Genomic DNA, 25,669 nt, shown 5'->3' with positions numbered 1-25,669 from the left:
ATAGCAATCGATTTAAATTGTTGCTATTCGGTAATCGAGTTTGACCGCTTTACTTACTTAAAGTCTTCAAAGATTTCGTTTTTGGAACTGTCTGACTTAATTTGAACCTGCAATACGTATGTAACTATGTGTTTAACTAAAACATTATTAAGTATAACGCTTTTTTTATCCATTGTTTTTTATTCCTCCTCTATTATATATTATATATTTTTATAAACAAATAACAAAGGTCATTAGATATTTGTACAGCACATTTTTTATACTAAACAGTTCGGGGAAAACCTCACCGTATTTAATGTATATTTATGAATTGTTTTCCTTCGAGGTTATCGCCTAAAGTAAGGCAAATACGGTAATGTGTTTACCAAATACCTATGCGTCATTTAGGTGGTTCCCCAGACACTTTGATAATAGAAACTGTACAAATATCTAAGGCTGAAGAGTTTGTTTGTTGGTTTTAACGCGCTCATCTCGGGAACTTTTAGTCCGATTTAAATCATTCTTTTTGTGTTGGATAATGCATTTATTGAGGAAAGCTTATGTTTAGATTATAAAACATCACGCTATGACCAATAGGAGCCGAGCAGTGGGTGATAAAATATATAAACACAGTTTCTTCTTTATGCCTAAACCACAGTACCGATTTGAATAATTGTTTTTGTGTTGGATAACATCATACTTTGATCGATAGAAGCCGAGTAGAGCGGGTGAAACCATGCGGAAGTAAGTAACTAGTTTAGTTATAAATGCCACACAGGAACAAAGGATAAAAGGCGTTCATTTTACTTTGAAATTAGATAATTCGATAGAAATATCGAATGAAAATAATACCACAAAGCTAAACAATACGATTACGAAGATACCTATCTACTAGCACAGCATGACAAACAGAGTCACGACTTGACAAACATTACAAGTGCACTTGTTATAAAAACCAATGCAAACCTTGGCTTAGTAAATCAAGAGCTAAGTATAAAAGAGTTCAAGGACGTTCGCTTGTATGCATTCATTGCATATAGTATAGTGTTTGAAAGTAAAACTGGAACGTAAAGTCCTGACAAACGAACTACTAAATAATAATTTCTTTTTTGATTCTTTTTTTTTTATTCTTTTTTAAAAAACGTTGCCCCACACTAGGATTTTCTCCTGTGTCGTGGGTGCGTTTACAAACATACAAGTTCATATGCACATGACACCCAGACTCGGAACAACAATTTGTGGATCGCACAAAGAGTTGCTCCGTGCGGGAATCGAACCCGCTACCCGTTGCGCGGCAGCCAGTTGCCCAGCCACCGCACCAACCTTGCAGTCGAAATAGTGGACTCCAGTGAATAGTCTAAGCAGTACTAAATAGTAGACTCCAGTGAATAGATAAATATGTTTTTTACTTGATAAGCCAGCATTTAGGTTAGTAAATAGCTTTGACATATGTATATGAGTGTTCGATTAAACGAATGTTCACAAAGGCAAAGGCAAGGCAAAAATATTTATTTCGAATTAACCAGGAAGGCACTTTTGAATGTCAAAGTCAATCTAATAACATTTAAAATGTCTCTCTGTCGACCAGTCCACTAGTGAAGCTATTTGCTCGTTCCAAAGTATAGATTCCTATGGAGCACAATGAGCTTCATAGAATGAAAACACCATAGGTTACTCTTTTTCAATCAGATTCACTATACAATTCTTGGTTACATTGTTTCGATTGCTTCAACTACGTGAGACATTTTATGCCATTTCGATACCATTATAATAAGTTAACTAGTACAGTTACAAACCTATAATAACTTAATTAGATCAAAGATTTACAGCGAAATATTGTATTGTAAAATAAACCCACTCACCATTGTAATAAAGCCCTCCATGATGAAAAATTACAGTCAAACAAAAGATAGAAAAACCACAATCCAGTAGAACTTTCAAATAAATACAAAGAGGCCACAAATACTTTAGAAAGATAGTTTAAAATTTCTATGAAAAGTCCCACAAGGCACCAGAAAGAACAAGTTTCTCGATAGAATAACTTTTTCTTTAATACCTGACTATTTATTTTTTATTTAAATATTTTTAATGTTACTATTTTTGCTTTAAATCTTCTTTCAGTCGTCTGATAATGGCCTCCCTGCGATCTCCACTGACAATGATTTGTATCTCGTCGTCAGTGTGTAATCTAAGGTACAAGTATCCCTTATCAGATACTTGAAGATACATCATTGAATCATTGACTTACTAGTATCTAGTAGTAGCTGTTTACTGTTACAGTGCCCTTAGTACGAGTTTGCGAATCGAAAGCGCGTTCGGCGCTCTGGTTTGCTGGCTTGAAAAAACCAACCAATCAGAAGGTTTAATACTAGTTTATGTTACGATTAACGAAAGCGCGTTTGGCACTCTGTTCGGTTGGTTCATTCGCGCCGGCCAATCAGAGCGCCGAACGCGCTCTCATTTTGATCTCGTTAAATGTAAAACAAACTCATACTAAGGATGATGGTGTCGTATCATTTATACTAATATCGACCCAATTAATTGTATTTATGACATTGTTGATCGATTCAAAGCGCGCTCCACCTTCGAACAAAGGTTTGTGGAAATATCTATCATAAGAGTCAATTAAGGAGTAAAGGACTCATTTGATTGTGACAGCAGAACTCTCTGTAATTCAACAAATCTGAACATTTTAAACTACGTCCTTCAACTTAATATCATGCTAAATCCTTTTATGTATAGAAGACCTATAGACCAGCATTGGACCGTCACAAGCTTCTATACATTTTCTGTAGTTGAATCCAAAATAAAGAAACAACAGAATTAAATTCTATGCATCAAAATTTTTAAACTTCAATGACATAGTTCCAATGTAACGTAATTATATTGAAATTAGTATTCATTTTCTACGTGATAGCTAGACAAAAACCTTGTACTTGTTTCTCCGTCAATGACCTAAGATTGGAAGATATCTAATTTCATTAGACCTAGTTTATTCAGCTATATTACTTCATGGCAAAGACAATTTTAATTTGTATTGCCAGTACTTGATAATTTTAAAACGTATCGAATAATTATCTGGCTGAACTGATTTTGATACGGTAATCATGTAGAAAATACTATGCTGTGGTTTTAGACATATTACCCGAATAAAAAAAAAAATGTTCGAAATTATTCAACTATCAAAGGCAGTTTCCTTTCTTTTAAATAAAAGTTTCAATTTATTACAAAAAACACTGAGAACTGAATATTTATCTCCTTTGTAAGACGTGTCTAACTAAACGATAAGCACTGAGGATGCGCTGATTATGCGTTCCCACGAACCTAATTTTAACAAACTATTAGTTGAACAAGCTTTGCTTCCCTAATGGCGACACGAGGGGAGGAAATTATAAGTTTCTAATGGCCTCTAACTAGTATTGTTTAGCAGGGAAACTGATAAGAAATGCTGGTCAATTTTTAATTAAAGTAGGTATTCGTAGAAAAACATATCCCTAGTGTAAAATAAACAGAATTGGCATAATATTACGAGAGTAGGTACCGAAGTAAGACACCGCCAATCAGCCAAAAAATAAAGAAGTTTAAATATGTAATAGGTACTCAGATTGAAACAGCGTCCATTATATTGTCTTAAGGTTATAATTTATGTCTATACTTCTATATCTATATCTATACTTTAATAAATAAAGCTGAAGAATTTGTTTGTTCGCTTGTCTGAACGCGCTAATCTCCGGAAGTATTGGCCAATTTGAAATAATATTTTTGTGTTGGATAAACCTTTTAACGAGGAATGCTATAGGTCATAAAATATCACCCTAGGATTAAAAGGAATCAAGCAGCCAAGCCAAGCCAGTGTAACCCCCTATCAAGTAGCTAGTCATGTTATAAAATATGTATAATGTAAAAATTGAAAACCTAAGAAACAAACCGATTTATCTGACTCACACATGTATAAAATTCATAAAAATTCCATGAAAAAAAAATTGTTGAGTTGATGAAGAAACAAACACGCTGTATTGCGGCTTGAGTTCGATTGCCAGGACGCAGCAATGCGGAATTAGGATTTTTTACCTTTCAGAATTCGAATAGCATGATGCATGTAAGGCACTACAAAAACTTTCACTAAACAGGCGAATAGTGACTATAACACTTAATGTATCCCTCTGCTTACCCCTTCGTCAAATAAAAGACATCATATTACTACCTACTAGATGTAAACACAAAATAATTTACTTTAAGTACATTATTTATAATTACTTTAATATCCACGGACACCTCGGCAGCTCCTAACTAAATTAGGTCACTCCCCAACTCCGGATAACGAGTTAATGTGATTACCACACAACTCTAGAATTGCTACGCTGGTATACTGGTTCATTATTCGACTGTTTTAGATTAAGTGTTGACTATGTTTTTATAATTATTTGTTAGACAATAAATATCTGTTTTTGTTTCCCAAAAGTTAATGTGGGATAGGATTTTGAAATAAATAATTACTCTTTTATATTTTAATCATCTTTTATTTTCTGAGCTTTCGTCTTAACGTCTTCGTACCAAATCTCAATATGACGTTTTCTTCCTTCTTCCATTCGCTTCCTTTCATCGTCTATATCCCTCTCTTTCACACATAACACTCTCTCTTACACTTCCTCTTGCGTTCCGTTACCCACATAAATAAAAAAATAATAATAAATATAGATTATTTATTTTACATAGTATTAAGTTTAAGTCTTTGACTGCCAATAGCAAACTGTTGGTAAATCCTCCGCTAACGTCAGTCAGCGTTGACTACAACGGCGTTCAAAGTGTTGATTGAGATCCTTTCAAATACCTTTTTCCTCCTCCTCCAATCCTTTAAAATTTTCAACCAATCAATAATAATTAATAATCTTGTATTTAATTAAGACTCTCAACTGAGTGGAGGCCCAGAAGGAGATAACGGGACGAACTTGACATCTACGATAAGGATTGGCCGCAGAAAGCTCTGCACAGAGAGGAGTGGAAGGAGGGTAGGGAAACCCTGATATGCCTTGAAACTAATCGAGGACAGATCAGTCTATAATTCAACACAGCACAAAAGGATTATCATTTTATCGAAATATACGTTATAGGTATACCTAGAATATCTAGTGCCTACATGCATAGGTACTCTTTACCTACATACAAAACAGTAGACATTTTCCAAAAGATATGTCGTCTTGTATCTCTGGAGACAGTTTGTATGAATACTGCATATCTACTACAAATGGAACTGTTTCAGGCAACAGCAAATCATGCTACACCACATTGACCAAATTCTCTAACCTATATTTCACTTTACTGCAATAGGATAAGGTTGAAAGTCCTTTGGTGAAAGATGATGGAATGGTATAGTTTGATGTGCTAGCTGCCTAGATAGAGGTCGACTGAATAACAAAACCTTTCTCAAAGATCTTTCTTTATGCAATAGTAGGTGTGTGCATAAATATTTTATCAACTTCTTTTCTTTGAATAGTTTTCGCTTAAACTTATTTTTTCTGGAAATATAGAGCTTCTATCTTTAAGGGCTGCCATACACAGACTGCTCTAACAGTCGGGATTGACTGCTTTAAGCTGCGACTGCATTATTAAATAGGAACAGACTTCTACCGTACGCAGGTACATACATGGACTGCTCAAGCAGTTCGCTTAACTGTTTGTCGTGAAGTTTATAGCAAAGAAAATTCATGAAAAAATTCAAGAGAATAGCATGACAACAGGGAAAATCATTGGTGGCAAATAGGAGTTCGTCGGGTTTGCTAGTTTGCTATAAATATTAACGTGTGTCGAAATAACCTGAAACTAACCTCAAATTTAATATTTTAAATGCATATCCTATACATTTAATCATCAAACTCGTACCCGTCCTACAAATGTTCAAACAAGTCTAGGCTTTTCTTTAAGTCCTCAAATAAGTATTATTATATTCATATAAACAGAAACACACACATAGATAATTACGCTTAGTAAATAGAGCGTGAAGACAAAACATCTTCATGTCCAGTCGAATAGCTCACAGAGACATTAATATAAAACATACCAACAGGAACGTGAATAAAAACACGCCTTTTCATAGAGCTGTGTTCATACTTGTACTTATTTTCAGAAAAAAATAACCATAGTAATAATAAAGTAGATACGTAAACCGACACCAACCCCCTTTTTCGGTTAATATACTTAATGATCTACATATATGAATAATAAGTAATAACAAACTCTTTTCTGAAAACCGTATCAAAATCGGTTTTTTCAATCGCGAGATAATTGTGAACAAATAATATATACACACCAAACTGAGAACATCCTTTTGTTTTTTGAAGTCGGTTAAAACAGTAATAAAGATATTGTTATCTCTTACATAATGTGTTACAGTAGACGACACTTGTATTGTAAAATTACTTTAAAACTGGTTATTTATTTTAGTTTTGTAGCGCCAATCACTTACTCATCAACTCCTTTTAAAAAATAACCTTTTTAGGGTTCCGTAGCCAAATGGCAAAAAACGGAACCCTTATAGATTCGTCATGTCTGTCTGTCTGTCTGTCCGTCTGTCCGTCCGTCCGTATGTCACAGCCATTTATTTCCGAAACTATTAGGCTTACGTAGTTGAAACTTTGTAGGTTGATATATTTCGGTAACTGCAATTCGAATTTTGAATAAAAATTAATAAATTTAAAAATTTAAGGGGGCCACTCCATACATGGAGCTGATTCAAAAAAATTTTTTTTTCAGCTGACATATCCGTGATGGGTATCTATGGATAGGTCTTTAAAAAAAACATTAAGGTTTCTAAAACCACTTTTCGATTAAATCAATCGTTTCAAAGTTAGACGCTTCCAAAGTGGAAAAATGAGTGTCCCCCCTCTAACTTTTAAAATAAGAGTGTGAGAAAACTGAAAAAAATATATGCTGTAGATTTCAATGAAAACTAACAACGAAAATTGGTTTGAACGAGATATCATTATTAGTTTTTAAGAAATAAAACATTTTCAAAAACCGCAAATATAACTTTGTCGTTCATACAAACACTATGTAAAACCAAGTTATTTTACAACTTTTATATTATGTCATCTACTTGCTGTTACGGAACCCTTCATGGGCGAGTCCGACTCGCACTTGGCCGGTTTTTAATTAATTTTATTGTTAGTAGTCACTATCACCAAAAAAATCGTAATATTTCTTACGATATAAGGCTTTTTAATGAAGTACTACAAAATTCAACTCCTAAAATTCATTTCAATGCCACCTACTACAACCTACTCGAAAATAAAAGAAATACTGACTAATACACTATGTGTGTGTATGTGTAATATGTAGGAAGGAATATAACCGTCCCAATGAACACAGCTTTACCCTCCCTCTCCCTTTGACAAAGTAATATTAATTCCGTAGAAAAGAAGATTAATACTATTGTAATCTTCTTCGTGTCGACAAATAAAGCAATTTGTTCGCTCGACTTAATCTATTTTTCGTGAACACGAATCTAGAGTGGAAAAAGTCAGGAATCATTAATGTTTTGAAGTAAATATAGTGATAGAACTTTCTATGTAGTCCGAAACTAATATTACTTACTATGAACAATAATAAGTAATTAGGAGTCTATAAAACATTTCATTCTATACAAAGGAACTTATATGTGAGCATTTGTTTGCGGGCGGGAAGGTGTTGCTACACACCGCATGCTGAAAACACATCTACAGCGAAATTAAAACTAAAAATTTATGTGTAGCATTTATGCTACACATAAATTTTCTATTTTATATTATATCTGTTTTTCTGCGTTGTTCTGCATAAAAATTATATATTTTTAGAAAAAAGTTTAAGACTATAAATGCAAAAATATCATACTTTGTAGCAGATTTAAAATCATAAAATTAATGATGAATGAAAGAGTAATTTTCCTAAGAATCCATTAATTTGTTAATCTGTTCCAACCACCTACGCAGATGTTAATACTTTAGTCACATTTAACTTTTGAGTTATATAGGAAGGTAAAGTTCAATGTTAGTTCCATTTTTAGGTACATGTTTACCTTCCTCTCGCCATGTATCCAAAATCTCTTGTCTCCTATAACGAGACTCGGAGAAATTGCTCAGGGATTGATTGTATAACGTTTCGATACTAAATATTTCTTCTCAATATTTAACACGTCGTAAAAACGGCAGACGAATGAAGCAATATAAACCTAGAAACAATAAAATTAAGACATTAATAATCTGTTTATTGCTAAACACGTGTAACTTACGACTTACTAGAAAAACCACAACAATAAAACTTAACATCTGTTGTTAACAGAGGAAATCATAGACAATAAAAAAGAAGAGTGAAAAAGTGACAGCTGTCAACAGTGTCAACTGTCAAAAATGGCGGATTCAAAACTTCTTTAAATAATAATAAATTATAACTGATGATAAATAAGCGATAAATGATGATAAATAAATATTATTTTTGCAAATGTTCATCGATTTACCATCTGTGGGTTTACGACTGTATAACTCGTAGTCTCGTAGGAATATTAAATGTCTCCCCGAGACGTAACTAAACCAAAATTAAATTATAGCAAGAGTTCCCGTATGGAACAATAATTGTATTACCCACTTCGTATATTGTACCGTGCAATTTATATTATTATGCTCATAGAGTAGATTGTATCTACGTGTAGACAGGAATATTGGAACATGCTAGCAAATTACATTAAAAATCAACAAGGTTATTCTTGTAAAAAAGTATAGCAATAACTTTGCTCATTAGGTAGCAACAATCAGCAAAGTTGTAGAAAATAGTTACGTAGGTACAACAATTAATAAGATTTCTGGAAACGGAGAAGGTAACAAGAAATTACAATTAATTAAAAAAGATATAATGAAACTACAACTATACCTAAGATTAATTAACATTTCAATATACAGACGAAATACTAGATCTATAAACTATAAGATGGAACAAGACAAATACGATCTAAACACAAAAAGGCATTCCAAAACTACTCTTCTTATTAAGTTAAAGTCAAATAATTTATTCTAGTTAAACCATAAACTTTTGAAATGTCAACAAATAAAGAAATAAATAATGGTCGTTCCAAAGCGTAGCTTCGGATGAAGAAGAACGAGCAAGATGCTCCATTCGTTACTCTTTTAGAAAATACACGTTTAGAGACACTGTTTGTTTAAACAAATAATCTTCAACATCTAAACACAAACATGTTTTATCATAAAATACCCCACTACCAAGTGCACAGCTAAACGTTAACGCGTACGTTAACACAAAAGTTCAATACAGACTTTCTAATTAACATGAGTCATGAATGATGTAACGATAGATTAGGGCCAATTTGATGATGATCCAACTGTTTAGCGTAAGACGATAATCGTGAACACCAGTTGTAATCTGACAGTTATAGATTTAATGTAACTGTGAAGTTGCTAAGCTATGGTGAGAAACATGATGAAGCGTCACTCTGTGACTCGAAACTAGCTCTTCTCCATTAATATACGTACGTAAACCGTGATTTTTAGTTAACCATGATCGGGACTTTTGTATTGAATAAAAATGATAGAACTGTGGTTAAAGTTTACTAGGAAGGAAAATGTGAATACCAATTATTATGAACCAGCTTTCGCCAGCGGCTTCGTCGAAGAGGAGTGATAGTCTATTAAAATTTAACTCGTGTCCATAACCACAAAGGAAAATACTCTGAACATGTTGCAAAGGAAAAACAAAATAATTTACAACGTGTAACAAAAAGAGGGTATACAATTATTACCAAGTGCACGGTTTCTAGATAACATAACAAACGATACGGGAAGGGTATTTTAAACTCATGTTTTCATGGTACCAAGTTATGAATTTTTCCAATACATTAAATTCCAGAAACCGAACATCAAAATTAGGTAATTAGCGAGTGACCCAGTAGTGTTGTGACACGTTTGTATAATTTGAAATCAAAAACCATGCCAAGTTTTTGGTACTTTTTTTAAACGTATTTTGAGCTGAAACTTCGTGTAGAGATTTTATTCAATCTGTATTCATCAGCGCTTCTTGATGTATATGGTATTTCGTTACACGTTGTATATTTAATACGAATCGATAAAGACATCACTTATGAATTTAAGATCGACAAGAATATAAAAAGACAGTAGAACTACAAAAAAATCACCGAAACTATAAGCAAGAATAACATGAAAAACATGAAAACTTACTCTTAACGATTCAATAAGAGAAGCCTATATGTACAAACACAAGCAGGTCAACCTACACCATTCTGTCAAATTCATTTATTAGATTTTGAACTTTATCGTTTTGATGTAAAGGCGAAAATCCAATAAAACATATTGACAGATTGTAATAATAGTTATTTTAACCAGCTAGCGACTGGCCTCCGAATGTGTGGAACGATCATACAAAGCGAGATCAAGATAAACTGGTTTTGTATAGCTCTATATGAGCCGATTGTACATATATATGTATATTGGAACCATACTGGGTTTATTTAGTTACATTATCACAGTTAGAAGGGTCCGACCCGATAGCGAGTCTTATTGAATTATCAACACCGGGTATTCGTGTCTGAAATCGAGCCAAGACCTCAGGGACATTGGACTCTTGAGAAAACCTATATTAGGTACTGTTTATTTGAATTATCTTGTTCAACTACTAGTAGTTTGAAGACGATTTATATTATGTTTTGATGTCGTTGAAGTTTTGTCACGTGCCAAAATAATCTAATCTCAATTTTAGCCTCTACGACTTTGTTATTAAAACCATTTTTGAAGAAGTGTTAAAATGACACTTCCATATTTGGTTTGTAAATAATGTAGATCATCTTGGACTGGGTTTTTAAAAACTGAAGAATGACTGATTGAGGATTTTAAACTTTTTTGGTATTTTATCTTCAGTATCAGGTATCTACTAGTTGATGAAATAATATTTTTTCTTTAATAAAATTTTCTGCAAGATCTTTACGGCTGTATTAAATTTCACCAGATTCTATTTAGTAGACACTAAAGTTTTCTCTATTGTGAGATCAAAATAAACTGGCAGCCTTTTTTGGATCTCACATCACCAAAATTAGGTACCCGAATCGAACCAGTAGATCCCGAGATTAACGCGTTCAAACAAACTTCTTCATCTTCAGCTTAATATATTAGTATAGGTTAAAACAATGATAAATGCTTGCCATCTCTAGCAAAATCAAAGAAATTTAAAATACAATGAAATCCAGAAACCCTATAGAACTACTTACAGGAAAAAAATCTTGGAAACAGTTTTCCACATTCCGCAGCTTATTGTTCGGATACAAGTTCCTTTTATTAAAAGTTACCCCACATTTTCGATAACCGATTCCATCATAACCGGGGGAATATCGCAATCCCGAACAAAATAATCGAAGTTTGTCTCGACAATAGAGCAATATGGCGAAAGTGAGTACGATACAGGCTGTCGGAAAGTTACAAAGTTGACGCAATTTTTGTTTATTTATTTACTTTACTGACTGCGATGTATGGTTTCGTTTGTTTGTATGTATTAATGTATGAATTGTACCAGTTTATATTAAAAGTTATAAGTTTTAAAACATAAAATTTTTATGTTATCGGCTTACTCAATTACTTATGCAACTGTTTGACGAGAAATTCGACTAGTTTCAAGCTACTCTAGAGGCGAGGATTCCGCCACACAGGACGCGCCGATTGTCGCGTTGTATTATAATTAAAACCTTAACCGAAATGAAAACCTTAAAACACAAATCAAAAATTAAAACAAGCCAATTTGATCATTATGACCAGAACCAAAAGACGAAAAGTAAGATTGTCAGTATCAATCAATAACTAAATAACTTTGAAGAACGCCATAGATCAATATCTAAGCAATTCTACCTCTAACATGCAAGTACTATGGATGATTGTCACTTGTAAAATTTCTATTGTCATCTACGTTCATCAGCTAGGCACGCAATTTAAAGACACAATAATTAGGTCCCCTCATCAGTGTAGTCGGTGAAGCACAAAATTAGTTTGGGTGCCTTTAATTGGTATAATTTTATCTGATTGCAAAACCACAGTTATTTGAGTATCTCGTGTCGTTTATCGAATCACTTTAAGGCCTTTGGTCAGGGTTGGTAACTAACTTCCAAACCATGTGTATCTACGTAACATCTTCATTGTTTTGATAAATATTCTAAACTTGACTCCACCAGCGGCTTTGCCTGCATTCCCGTAGGATAAAACCTGTCTGTATACCAAATTTAATGAAAATCCGTTCAGTAGTTTCAGCGTGATTGACGGACAACCATCTAAACAAACAAATGTTCACGTTTATAAGTTTACTGTGATTGTATTAAATATAATTTAAGTCTTACTTAATAAGGGACGAGTCTTTATAAAAGTACTGACTGACTCCTTAATATTTATTCTTCTCCAATGACAAATATTTTTGATTCACGCAATTTTTTTTTTTTTATGCTGTCTAAGTGAAATATTTGAAATCAAAACACAGCTAAAACTGTTTTCTTTGAAACAAGAACACTTAAGTCAAAGTCAAATACACTCAAATCAATCAAAAATATTCACGACAGACTCGAGATACCGAAACATCCTTTACTCTAAAGTACACTTGACAGCCCTAACTTTAATCTTGATTAAAATGGATTTCGCTTGGATCCATAGCTTAAGATTTGGTCGTCAACATTGTTTTTAACGAACCAATTAATCAAAATGGGTCGTGTTGCTGTTTTAATGGCTGCCAATTAATTAAATTAAGTGGTTGTAGTCGCACTTTACCTGAATGAAATACGTTTTTTCATTGAAAATGTTTTAGATTTCCCATGTGGTATCATAGTATGTGTATTATACATTTATATTAGTCCGTGTCGTAAAATTACCCCAACCCATTTTCAACTTTATAACAAAGACAATAACGTTGAAAATTCATTAAAGTTTGATAGAGTAAGTTGACCTGGTGGTTTCTGTAAGTATCTACTTGTAATTAATTAAATTAGTTCCCTTTCATTAAATGTGAAGTTTTACTCTAATAGTATGTTATGTGTACTACGATTGACCTACATAGTGACATGTTCCACATAAATCGTACCTTTTCTTGTTATCTTTGTAAACAAAAACAGACCTTTTGCTTGTTTAGTTTTAAGGTACAAAATAATATTTTTCTTCGTCCGAAGAACATTGCATCTTTGGACAACGTTAAGCAAACGTTTGTTTGACAAATAGAATCAGTCCACAGTCAGTATGTTCGATATTTTCTCCTTTAAGAATCTAGGTTAAGGTTCTCTAAGAATTCTACTTAGATTCGGTTATTCGATGTTATTTGCCCTTCAGACTTCTTCGATGTGATTCTTGTTTAAATCTGTTGGCAGAATTTTGAATCTTCTTTAGCTTTTTAAACTCTGAAGGAAAAAGAGGATGTTCTAATTTTGACCATTTTGTATTTATTTGTGGCTCCGTAACTCCTAGATTTTAGGTCAAAAATATTATTAGTTCACCTTGTAACCAGTAGTTCTGTTGAAAATGTTAAGAGTGAAAGTCTGTTCTTCACTCATTCCATAATATCTACCAGATATGGTTAGCAAATATTGCTTTACTTTTCTTACTCTGAAAAACTAGCACTATTAGTAGCATAGTAGTAACTGCTCCAGAATTATCTAAGGTATTCATACTAATAGTATAAATGCGAATGTTTGTGAGCTTGTGTGTTTGTAATGTGTATGTACCTTTGTTACTCAATCACGTAAAAATAGGTGAAGGGATTGGGATAAAATTTGGAACAGGGATAGATGTTGGTCTGGAATAACACATAGCACGTTTTATCCCACGGGATCGCGGGCGAAGACGTTGGCAGAAACTACTACCAAATAAATACGGGCAAAGCCGCTTGCAGAAACTAGTATCAAATAATAAGATATCACTACTAAATACAAGGAGATGTCAGCCTGAGGATTGAATACGACTGTCACTCGGCCAACGAGGCAGTCTCAGAAATTAATTGTAGCAATGTTTTCGAGTGTGTCTGTATCACTGTAGACTTTCTTTTGTTTTATGTCCATCATTATGATTTCCCTCGACGTTGACAATTTTGTGTGACAAAGTAATGGCCACAAATAAGACCTTTAAAAGATATTAGAAGATTTTTTTGATACCTAGTATCACTGGTGAAAACTTAAGGAATGAGAAGTTTATTCTTTTTTAATTAAAATGAAAGGTGTTTTAAAATGTATTAGCACTTTTTACTATTTAGGTAATTCCATTTTAATGTACAGTTCTACATCGACATCATTTCATACTTCGTAAGTGTAGAAGAGCCATGCTTCGGTACGAATGGGCCGGGTCGACCAAAGTGATACTACGGCCTAAGAGAAAACCGACGTAAAATAACGCTAACGCTAACCAGAGGTCCAATTACCACTCAATTCCCGATTCCCCAACAACCCAAATGCCTAATCCCCAAAAGGCCAGCAACGGATTTGTTACGCCTCTGGTTTACCTGGGTGTCCATGGGCGGCTGAATGCTTACCATCAGGAGACCCGTCCGCTGAAATACCAACTTATACCGTAAAAAAAGTACTAAGAAACTTGTCTAGGCTAATGATGGTAAAATTAAGAATTCTTGTTAACTCTATACACTATCCGAAAGTATAATTCCCCAATGGTAGAAAATAGACGCTTCAATAATTTATTTACGTTATAATATGCAGTTTATCACTCCTTAAACTCTCTCATTCATCATAGCAACTGCCTTTTGTCTTTAATTATGTATAAACGAAGCAGATCTGATGTATCACATCATTAACCTGCCTCTATTGACGTGAAACCGATTTAGCACGCGTCATTGGTCACAATTATTAACAGGTCCATTCATTTGTAAGGCAACCTAGCCTCTATCTATAGAACTAATAAAATAACAATGAAATTAATTGACCTAATTTAAATTTCGTACAACATTTACCGCTCAATTACAACTTTAAAAATATAAAAATTGGCTATAAAAAAGCATTAAATACTTATCCCTGTTATTTTCTTTTCTGCTAGTGGAATGTGAGCGAAGACATTCTTGTGGGATAAAAATCCTATCACCCAAATCAGATCATGCTCATTCTCTGCCGGTATACCAAATTTTATCAAAATCCGTTAAATACTTTCAACATAATTAACTGACAAACATTCATATTGGTGTGATGTTTTCATCCAAATTGACAAACAACCATTGAAATAATTATGTATAAAATTTTTATATTTCACTTTATTGTTTGCGTGATATAATAATAGGCACGTACTGGTATTATTTATTTTTAAATAAGTCATCGTGACAGTCAATAACGTGTCTCATAAACGTCAGCACCATGTTTGTATAGTATTGAATACAATGACACTTTGACCTTGACATCGTCCTTATTTTGCAAGCAGTAAGAGCGATATTCGCGCAACAGTAGTTGTATAAACTGCAACTCTGGTTAAACATGGAAAGAATTTTAAGATAGATTACGATGTAAGTTTAAGTTTTTGAAATTTTGAAAGAGGATTAGGAATCTTTCTATGTATTTCTGTTTTATTTAATTGAAAATAACTGTAATCTTTTTCAACATTTGACTGCACTGTTGGTGCGATGACTGGGCAACTAGCTGCACCGTGCACCGTGCACCGTGTAGTGGGTTCGATTCTCGCACGGAGCAACCCTGTGTGATCCACAAATTGTTACGTCGGGTCTGGGTGTCATGTGTATGTGAACTTGTATGTATCTTATATCTACGATACAGGAGAAAATGTAAGTGTGGGACAACGTTTTAAAAAAATCTTATCATAGCATATTGTACGAGTGTTTTGTACTAGTATGAGTAGAATTATAAGAATCAAGAGTTCTAGAGTTTGGCACAAAGCATTACCTAAACACTAAGATTTCATAAAATCTGCCAGATCTCCATTTGCATTTCGTCATCTCTCCGTAATGCTCTAGTAACTATTGATTTAGTTGATGAGAACAAGAACGAGCTAGAAAATCTAAAATTTCAACTCTGTTGACATTCTTGACAAAAAATGACCACTGACTATCTAAATAAAGACAAATAAGCAAAGCAACCTTCACACGTAACTCTTAAGTAACAGACCAACAGACGATCTTTAATCTGCATGCGAACAACGAATTATCTGCACTAAACATTCCATTTACAACCTTAGCCTTTCAAAGTTACAGTCGATATTACATTGAAGCGTCTACTGAATAAGTAATTTAGTGCACTACTATCAACCTGTTGCCTATTAAAGGTAGACGGAATGCTTTAACAAGAGCACAAAAGAGTTCTAAACAGTTGTATTGGGTAGATACTATCTGTAGTAAGCGAGGGATACAGATAGACAATTTTGAAACTTAACATTTAGTCGTTAGCGTTGACATTTGAATGATATTATGATTATTTGATTTACATTTGTAAGATTTCCTTGATAGACTGGTCGTAAATGTTGATTACTAGTCTCGGAGTAAATCTTAGTACTTACATGAAATAAACACGAAATCAAACGTTTTCTTTTCTTTTTTAAAGAATGTTGCCCATACTAGGACTTTCTCCTGTGTCGTAGGTGCGCTTACAAACATACTAGTTCACATACACATGACATGAAACAACAATTTGTGTATCACACAAAGAGTTGCTCCGTGCGGGAATCCAACCCGCTACACGTACACGGTTCCCAGCAACTACAACAACCATACAATGAATCAAACTAAAACTGTACCTACGCCTTTGACATAAAAGGCACTATGTTATAATATTATGTATGTTTATACTTATATATGTATATCATACCGCATCCGTTTTCCATAATAGTATAAGTAAAAGTGACCAATATAAATCGTTCACCTACTTATATGGGAAAGGAATTCAATGATGTAACGTAACTAGGAACGCAACGGCGCAAGAGTTGTGCCCGATGTTGTCACCGTGATTCGTATGCGTACGCGCACCCGACACAAATGCACCATGTTTTTTTGTTTAAGTAATGTTATGGTTGGTGATGACATAAATCTGTGGATTGAATTAATGAAGATTGGTATGTTAACAATACGGAATGGTGTGGGTATGAATTGCCGTCCAATCACCATTTGGTAAAAAAATAGTGACGCTATTAGGCTATAGCCTTTCCTAATTACAATAGAGAACTGAGTAACATCTTACTTCTTACTAATATTATAAATACGAATGTTTATGACTTTTTCTGTATGTTTGTTACTCAACCAAGTCAAAATTACTGAAGGGATTAGGATGAAATTTGGAGCAGGAGTTGGTTATAGTCTAGAATACCACATAGGACCCTTTTTATCACTCCGGGACCGCGGACAAAGCCACTGGCAGAAGATATTGTGGATATTAATAACAACACAACAACTTCACGTCTTTTTATCTCTGAAGGGGTAGGCAGAGGTACACATTACGGCGTGTAATGCCGCTATACAATGTATAATAGATATAATTATGTTATTATACCTACTATCCATAAGCAAATATAACTTAATGACTAACTCGGGATGCCCCTAGCACGTCATTCGATAAAAAAAAATCATAGAATATACAACTTAAGGAAAATAACGGTAAAAAACGTCACAATGTTTTAAAATAAGGAATGCCCCGACATTAGTTGTGATTTGTGATGACGTCACAGTCAAGAACATTTAGTTCTAAATTTAAATTTGAAAGGCGTCCTAAAGTTTTTCCAAATTTAAATTTCGATGAACAATAGGCTAGTTTCCTACTAGTCAAATTCAATACTTTTTTCGAAACGTCAAAAACGATATTTTCTATGAACTTTGTATGAAATAGTGCATTATGACGTCATCAAATTTTTACGTCAAATAGCAGGATTTATTTCTAGAAAATTAGCTAGAAAAATCGAAAATTAAGTAGATCATCAAATTTAGGAATGAGAGTGTGATTATTTTTTAATATTTTATTGTATTGAAAAGTTGTAATAATTTATTTTTGACCGAGGATACTACCCAATTGTTGAGACTGGTCATTGTCGTCATTAGACCGCACTATTGCTTTGGCGCTGTGGTTGGCCGTTTCAATGAACCAATCTATCACAGCATTGAATGCGATTTCATTTCGATCTTGTAAAATGTAAAGCAAACTCATACTAGAGCCCTAAACCTGGATCTCCGACCCCTCTGTCAAACGTTTATAATGAACATTACTGCAAACCTTCTCATAAAGTCTAAGACTATGGATCGCTTAGTCAAAAACGAGTGCACGGTTGGTGTGGTGGCTGGGCAAACGGCTGCCGTGAAACGTGTAGCGGGGTTGATAGCCGCACGGAGTTACTCTTTTTGTGATCCACAAATTGTTGTTTCGGGTCTGGGTGTAATGTGTATGTGAATTTGTATGTTTATAAACGCACCCACGATACAGGAGAAAAACATATATAGAGTTGCATTGATAACTATTACGTGCTTTATCTCTCTTATATTTATCATAATCAAAGTTTTAGCTAATTTTATTCTACCATTCAAAGCGGTCAATGAAACGATGACTAAACGCCCTTGACACAATCGAACTAGAACAAATAATGATCTCACTGTTTCTTTTCTCTTACAAATAAACAATGTGTTGCCATATTGACAGTAGTACAAATATTGTTCATTCAAATGATGACAAACACGTTGTTTAGTTGCAAAACATTTGTAAATTTCACGCTACGATTAACAAAGGCGCCTTGTGTACCTATTCTCTCCATTGAAGACGTGCATGTAAAATCTTACGACAAATAAATGTTACGTTGAAGAATTGAAAGGTACTTTGAAGGTGTGGACTATATAACGTACTCCATAATAGGTACAATTTAACGCATTAACTACATACTTCTACAGAATCGTCAAAAGGGCTTCTTTTCAACAATTAACACGTTAAAAGCTCTTTGTAATCTCACTTTCTTACTATTCTATATTAAAATTATTATAAATGAAAAATCGTGATCGTTTCTCAATTAGGTCAAACCTGGTGAAGGGATATGGATGAAATTTGGAGCAGGGGTAGATTATAATCTGAAATAACACATAGGCTACTTTTTATCCCACACGATTGCAAAGCCGCTGAAGCGAGTAGATAATTATAAATTATGACCAAACACCGAGTAACTAGTCTAGGGTCCATGCACTCAATATTATCACTACCTAAGTATTTTGATAATCGTAAATGGTAACTAACATTGTGTTCAACCAGTGAAGTTAGTTCAAACTACAAGCCAAACATCGAGAATTCAAACACCCGAGGCAATATATTACTTATTTTATTTTATTTTTATTGGTATAAACTATTCTTTATTTATTTTTTAAATCAATAAACTGTATATAATGTAGTGAATGAATATAATAATAACATTTTAAATAGCTATTTACAAGAGTCTATATCAATACAAGTGTAAAAATGAGTGACGTACCTACATAGACGTAATATCATGTTACACCTTATATTTATATTATTTATTTATATATATAGTCATTGAAGTTATAATAATAATTATGATTATTATAAAGGCCCAATAAAATGTCGTACCACCATCAAGGGCAAGTACCAATGTGACTTTTTCTGAGTTATATGTACTTTCTAAGATTATTTATATACCACTAATAAACGGTGAAGGAAAACATTATAAGGAAACCTAGGTTTATAATTTCTAATTTTAAGTCTGATATTGCCTGCATTGAGGAAGCGTGGTAATTAATGCTCAAGATCTTCTCCGTGTGAGAAGACGCTTTTATAAAGACTGAACTATGGCAACTTCATTTTTCTATTGTTATAACAGACTAGTTTCCTGAAGATACACATAGCACATAATTTTACAAATAATTCCATATATAATAATATGTTCCATAGCACAAAAATTCTTACAGCTGCTGTATTTCCAAAAGAATAAAAATAAAATTAATGATTCTATCTTCGAGCTAATCTTAAGAACATATAGGATTCATAAATTGAGAACCACCCATGGGGATAGACATAAGCCACTGAAAATAGAGTAATAATCTTTTGCCGACCACTGAACCCTAATACAGGCTATACACTAACTTTTTACAACTTAGTGTGGCCATTACAAAAATAAACAAAGAAAGGCATCCGGGACCAAGGATTTAGTTTGGCAACACTAAAACTTTTATATAAGAAAAGTTTTTACTATTTGTTGTGGAACACTCTCGAGTTTTTACTGATTAAAATAGCTTCGTCTATTTTTATTGGCAGTTTTCTATTACTTCCCTTTTGTTATTTTACTCATATGTTAGTCGCTGAATAGTATGAGGTTTTTTGTTTTGATATCTGTATCTTTAGTATGAGTTTGCTTTACACTTTTAAAGCAATCGAAACGAGAGCTCGTTCGGCGCTCTGATTGGTGGGCTCGAATAAATCAACCAATACAGAACTAGAACTCTATTTGACTGAATCGTCATTATCGAGGAGTCAATTTCTGCTGAAACGAAAACGCCATAGTACAACAATTTTGCGAATAATCTGCAAAACACTTGTAGTAAATATTTCTGGTGACTACAGGACAGTGACCACTCACCATCAAGCGAGCCGTTAGCTTAATTCGACCAATAATAGTTTGAAGAATTATAATAATACATAGGTAGTTTGGAAAAGAAAAATGGAATTTATCATGACAAATAATACGAGTATCACTGCACACTGCCAAAACCTATTAAGTCTGTTACCAAAATAAAGATAACTTTTAATCCAAGAGACTGTCTAATTAAATATTATAATTGTAAATTCTTTGGTTATCTAAAACACTATCTCGGTTTGACCTTTTATTTAGATTAACCTAGCAAAATGTTTCGTGTAGCATAATATTAAAATATTAACTAATTCCTTCTCATAAGTTTAGTCCTATTAGAAAAAAAGTTCCAATATTTATTATTTTAAAATAGACAAAACATTTGCATAGTCTGTGCGACTCAGGATTCGAAATTTCGAACCAGAGGCTCGCTCTAATCTAAGGTTTCTTACTTATTGATACAAATTAGATACTTATGTACGTAATAATAGAGATCAAATCTAATTCAAAGCCTCAATTACGTTTAAAGGTACTTCTAAACCGGAACAAACATTGTACACAAGTACTTATTTTGAGAAACCAGTATAGAGATGAATATCAGTTCTTATAGTGGCAAAACCGCACTTATTGCTATCACAATAAAGTATACAATAAACAATGGTTAATATGGAACATTTCTCTACAACAAAGTGGTTTGAATGCTTGATTTAAGTGATTGCGAGATTCTGGCCTAGTTTAAAATGTCCCTTGTTGCCCTTGGCTTTTGCTTATCCGTTTATAAGTACTATAAGTGAAGTATGGTTGTAGGCTCGCCCCCTATTAGGTAGTGGAGATTAATGGAATTTGGTTGAATGTGTGTGTTACATTTAATAATATCAATGGTGTTACTATTTCATACATAATTTTATTGAGGGGAAATCATTCAATGCCTACTCTCGCCTTAATTGAGACGAGAGGGAGTATCAGACTCTTACTGCCTAAAAACCACCCCGTTCCTACTCCTGTTTCGACCCGTAGTCCGGATAAACCACTAAGTAGTTTGTAGCCCCGGCAATATAAGTACCTATATCTGAACATTTTTTTAACATTGCCTCATACAAATTCATGTGTGTGTGAATTCATGCGTTTACAAACATACAAATTCACATGCACATGACACCCAGACTCGAAACAACAATTTGTGGATCACACAAAGAGTTGCTCCGTGCGGGAATCGAACCCGCTACACGTCGCGGCAGCCTATTGCCCAGCCACCGCGCCAACTGTGCAGTCAAAATTATAAGCTACGTCATCACAAATGAACCCACATTACTTCGGACAAGTGTAAGCAAACGAAGTTGATCTCAGATAAAGCCAGTATAATGATAAGAACTATTATTAAGACGAATCATAATCCCTGTTATTCATGCAAATAAGATGAATGTAAGATTGTTGAAGACGCTCGCTACTTATGCATGAGAGTGCGAGTTCGAAACCTGCCAACGGCAAGTATCAGGGTAACCGACAGGGTCCACAATTGTTACCTATCAAATGTTTACCACCTAAGCCTGCCTACATTTTGGAATGCAATAAAGAATTGAGTATTGAGTATCAATGTGACTATTTCCGAGTTATATGTACTCTCTAAGATTATTAAACACCACTGACAAACGGTGAAGGAAAACATCGGGAGGAAAGGACTTATAATTTCGAATTATAAGTTTGAAATCGCTAACCCGCATTGAGCAAGCGTGGTGATTAATGCTCAAACGTTCTCCGTGCGAGAAGAGTCCTTTGGTCAACAGTGGCCACTTATAGGCTAATGATGAGATGATGTGAAGTACAATAGTTGTATAGGAATAACCATTTTAATGTGACAAGGGTCTCAAATTAGTGTAATGAAACTCGTGTCTCCGATGAATGAACTCTTATCTCAGAAACTTTGGCCGTTCATATCTATATGATTTAACAATGAAATAACTCAGAGTTTATCATTATCTTCCTTCAAAAGCAGGCCGAAATATTTAGAATAACACTAACTTCTCAGCTTTGTTGTCAACTAATACTCTGTCTGTATACCAAATTTCATCAAAAATCGTTTAGTAGTTTCAGTGTGATTTTCGGACAAACATCCAAACAAACAAACTTTGACATTAGTGTGATACAATGCGAAGTCGTAACCTATAGTAGTCCATCAGTTCTTACTAGTATTGTCTTCTTATTTATAAAGTGATCACAAAGGCTTACTATAACTACCCAAGTAGTAGGAATAGGTACCTACTACACATAACGACTCGTAATTAGCGAAGATGTAGGTAGAGGTACCTACACACATAGAAGCGAGAAATCAACCTCACGTACCATTATTTATCATTTTGTGTATATTGTTATGTTATAATGGAGCAATGTAATCACCATTAATAATATTAATTCAAGATTTCTAAGACATTTTCAGTATATAATACTGTTCTAAGAATATCGCATTCGCGAGCTAGTATGGCTTCGTATTAATTACACACAAACCGGTACTAATTAAAGGCATTTTATTTACGTTCTCCAACGAATTTATTGGCGGAAAGGCGCAGGGAAAGAAGAATTAAAATTCTAATTGTGTTCTTGTATAACATCTCTTACCTAAACAGACTTGAATGTAATTGTATCGCTTTCCACTATTCGTAATAAAAATGAGTTATGAAATATATTATTGAAAAAGTCATATGTAACAATCATTAATAACCATCAACCATCGTGACAATTAAGATGTTGGCGAAGATAGCTAATGACTTCCCAAATCTCTAAAAAAATGTGTCGGTCCATGCGCCAAACACACGGTTTATGACCTTCCATTTGAGAAATCCACAGATACAGAATCACAGAGGCAGTTCCCCAAAGGAATCCTCCAAAAAGAAAGCTCATTTCGAAATAAATTTTCTTTATACCTAGTTGTAAAAATAGCTTCAGAACTATTTTAAGTAGGTACCTACTATATTTTTCTAACTACATTGGGTATAGAATTTACTAAGTCAAATATAATACATATTATTAGTTTTCTCGCGGAGTTTAGTGACAAAATTGCAAATCAGCATGCGTGAAGAGATTTATGAATGTATATGTAATAACGTAATTTATTTTTCATCCACCAAGATCTTATAACAAACATATCTTATACATAAGCGTCCCATGTTTCATTGTCTGTCTACCTCAATGGAAGACAGGTGTGACGATATTTTTTATGAGTATAAATAAGTAGGTATACAAAACATTCACACACCTAACCAGTCAGTCTACATCTCATCACACAATACATCAATAACCTATAAGTGGCCACTGCTGACCGGCCGCTTCTCCCATGAAGAAGGTTTCAGTATTAATCACCACGCTTACTCAATATGGGTTGGCAATTTCAAACTTATATTAGAAGTTATAAGCTAATCCGGTGTTGCAGACTACCTAGCGGGTTTACCGGGGCTCCGGCTCGAAAAGCAGGAGTAGGAACGGGGTGGTTTTTAGTCAATAAGAGTCAAACACTCCGAGGCGAGAGAAGGCATTGGATAATAAGACCCCTTAAAAAAATGTGAGCTTAGAAAGTACATATAACTACAAAACGTCACATTGGTACTTGCCATTAGTTAGTTTCCAACCCATTATGCATGAGAAACGGGTATCTTAAACCTCCGTACAACCGACAACAGACAGTCTCCAGTCGGCAATAATACGTAATTATTCAAGAACCAACATGAATTTCATTTAATTACACCTAAGAATATACACGTACGTAATGTTAGTACCGCAGCACGCGACACTGAATGTAAAAATAGAAGTAAAATCGCTTTTCACTTCAAGGAGACGGCAAATGCCCGCGTACGGAATATAATTATACAGGGTGTCCCTGAAGTCGACGTCCAACGGGCACTAGATGATCGGCAAGGTTCCAAATGTTATCAGAAAAATATTAAAAAATTCTAAGTCCTACAGTTTTTAAATTACAGTGACTTATGTGTTATCCACGAAAAAGTACACCTGTGCCAGTCTTTTGACTCTTGTTGCTACAAATCTTTATTTTTTCGTCTGCAGTCTTCCTTACATTATCCTGAATAGTGCTCCAGTAATATGGAATCATAAATTCTTAGCCAACTGCTTTAGATTGGAAAACATTGTTAGTTTTAGAGGAACCAAATACTCTGAATAAAATTTTCACCTTACTTTAAGTGACTGTACTGAATAAATTATGTATGGCGCTAGTAGTGGCAAATTTCACCAAAGTTGGCGCATTTAATAAGGATTATAAAATGGTATAACACTTTGCACATTATTTCTCAAATTCGACACAAAAAAAGATTTTTCAACGAAACTCCGTTTCGATGAATTTATTTGAACTTACTAAAAATTCTTCTAATGTACTCAAATCATACGTTATAACCTCGTATGCACTAGACAGCACTTTGCACGCTATTTGTTATCATCATGTTGAAAATCAGCGAGGATCTCTTGTCAAACAACATTGTCTGTTTACCCGTGATTTCGCTTGCAGCATTCGTCGGCAATATTATCGCTAGACGAACTGGTGTTGTGCATCTCGAGCCATCGTACTCGGGCTTCGGCATTTTAGCTGAGCACAAGCTTATTGGGGCCGTGTTGATTATTTATTTTTTAAATTATTTTTGCTTTACCTGCAATTCCTTGTAACGGTGCAAATAACTCTTTCTCGACAAACTAAAGAATAGTTGATGCTTCATCCCGCATTTGATCACAAGGCATGAACACGTCTTTTTTTTTTTTGATGGGGTTATGACGAATATTGTGCCTAAGAGCACACCATACCACTACCGCGTCGATATGCTGTGCACATGAATCTGCCGCGTCCGTTCCTTTTGATTTTACTACACAGTTGATAATGTGTTTGATGCACTATGAACATCATATTGCAATCATTCAATATTATTTAGTGAAACATGATACACAACATCAGTTCCTCTAGTAAGTCTAGTAATATTGCCGACGAAAGCTGCAAGCGAAATCATGAGTAGACAGACAATGTTGTTTAACAAGAGATCCTCGCTGATTTTCAACATGATGATAACAAATCGCGTGCAAAGTGTTGTCTAGTGCATACGAGGTTGTAACGTATGATTTGAGTACACTAGAAGAAA

The 25,669-nt window shown here is 34.0% G+C and overlaps 1 protein-coding gene across 3 annotated transcripts in view; it reads right to left on the bottom strand.

Annotated features, from left to right (window-relative positions):
• The window catches only part of LOC118263265 (venom dipeptidyl peptidase 4), a 61,250-nt gene that overhangs the window by 28,891 nt on the left and 6,690 nt on the right, over positions 1-25,669 (bottom strand). Inside the window, exon 1 of one of the 3 annotated variants that reach the window (XM_050705197.1) lies at positions 8,030-8,058. The exons of 1 other annotated variant lie outside the window; for it this stretch is intronic. In XM_050705197.1, coding sequence (XP_050561154.1) covers positions 8,030-8,043 — 14 coding nt within the window. In that variant the 5' untranslated portion in view covers positions 8,044-8,058. Of the gene's footprint in view, positions 1-1,841; positions 2,000-8,029; positions 8,059-25,669 lie in introns of those variants that run through there. One more of the 3 variants, XM_050705199.1, reaches the window with a different exon arrangement.

Source organism: Spodoptera frugiperda, chromosome 27 (genome assembly GCF_023101765.2).
Source record: "Spodoptera frugiperda isolate SF20-4 chromosome 27, AGI-APGP_CSIRO_Sfru_2.0, whole genome shotgun sequence".
Classification (NCBI taxonomy): Eukaryota; Metazoa; Arthropoda; class Insecta; order Lepidoptera; family Noctuidae; genus Spodoptera; species Spodoptera frugiperda.
The sequence above is the reverse complement of the archived record's forward strand: the minus strand, read 5'-3'. Positions and strand labels throughout refer to the sequence as shown.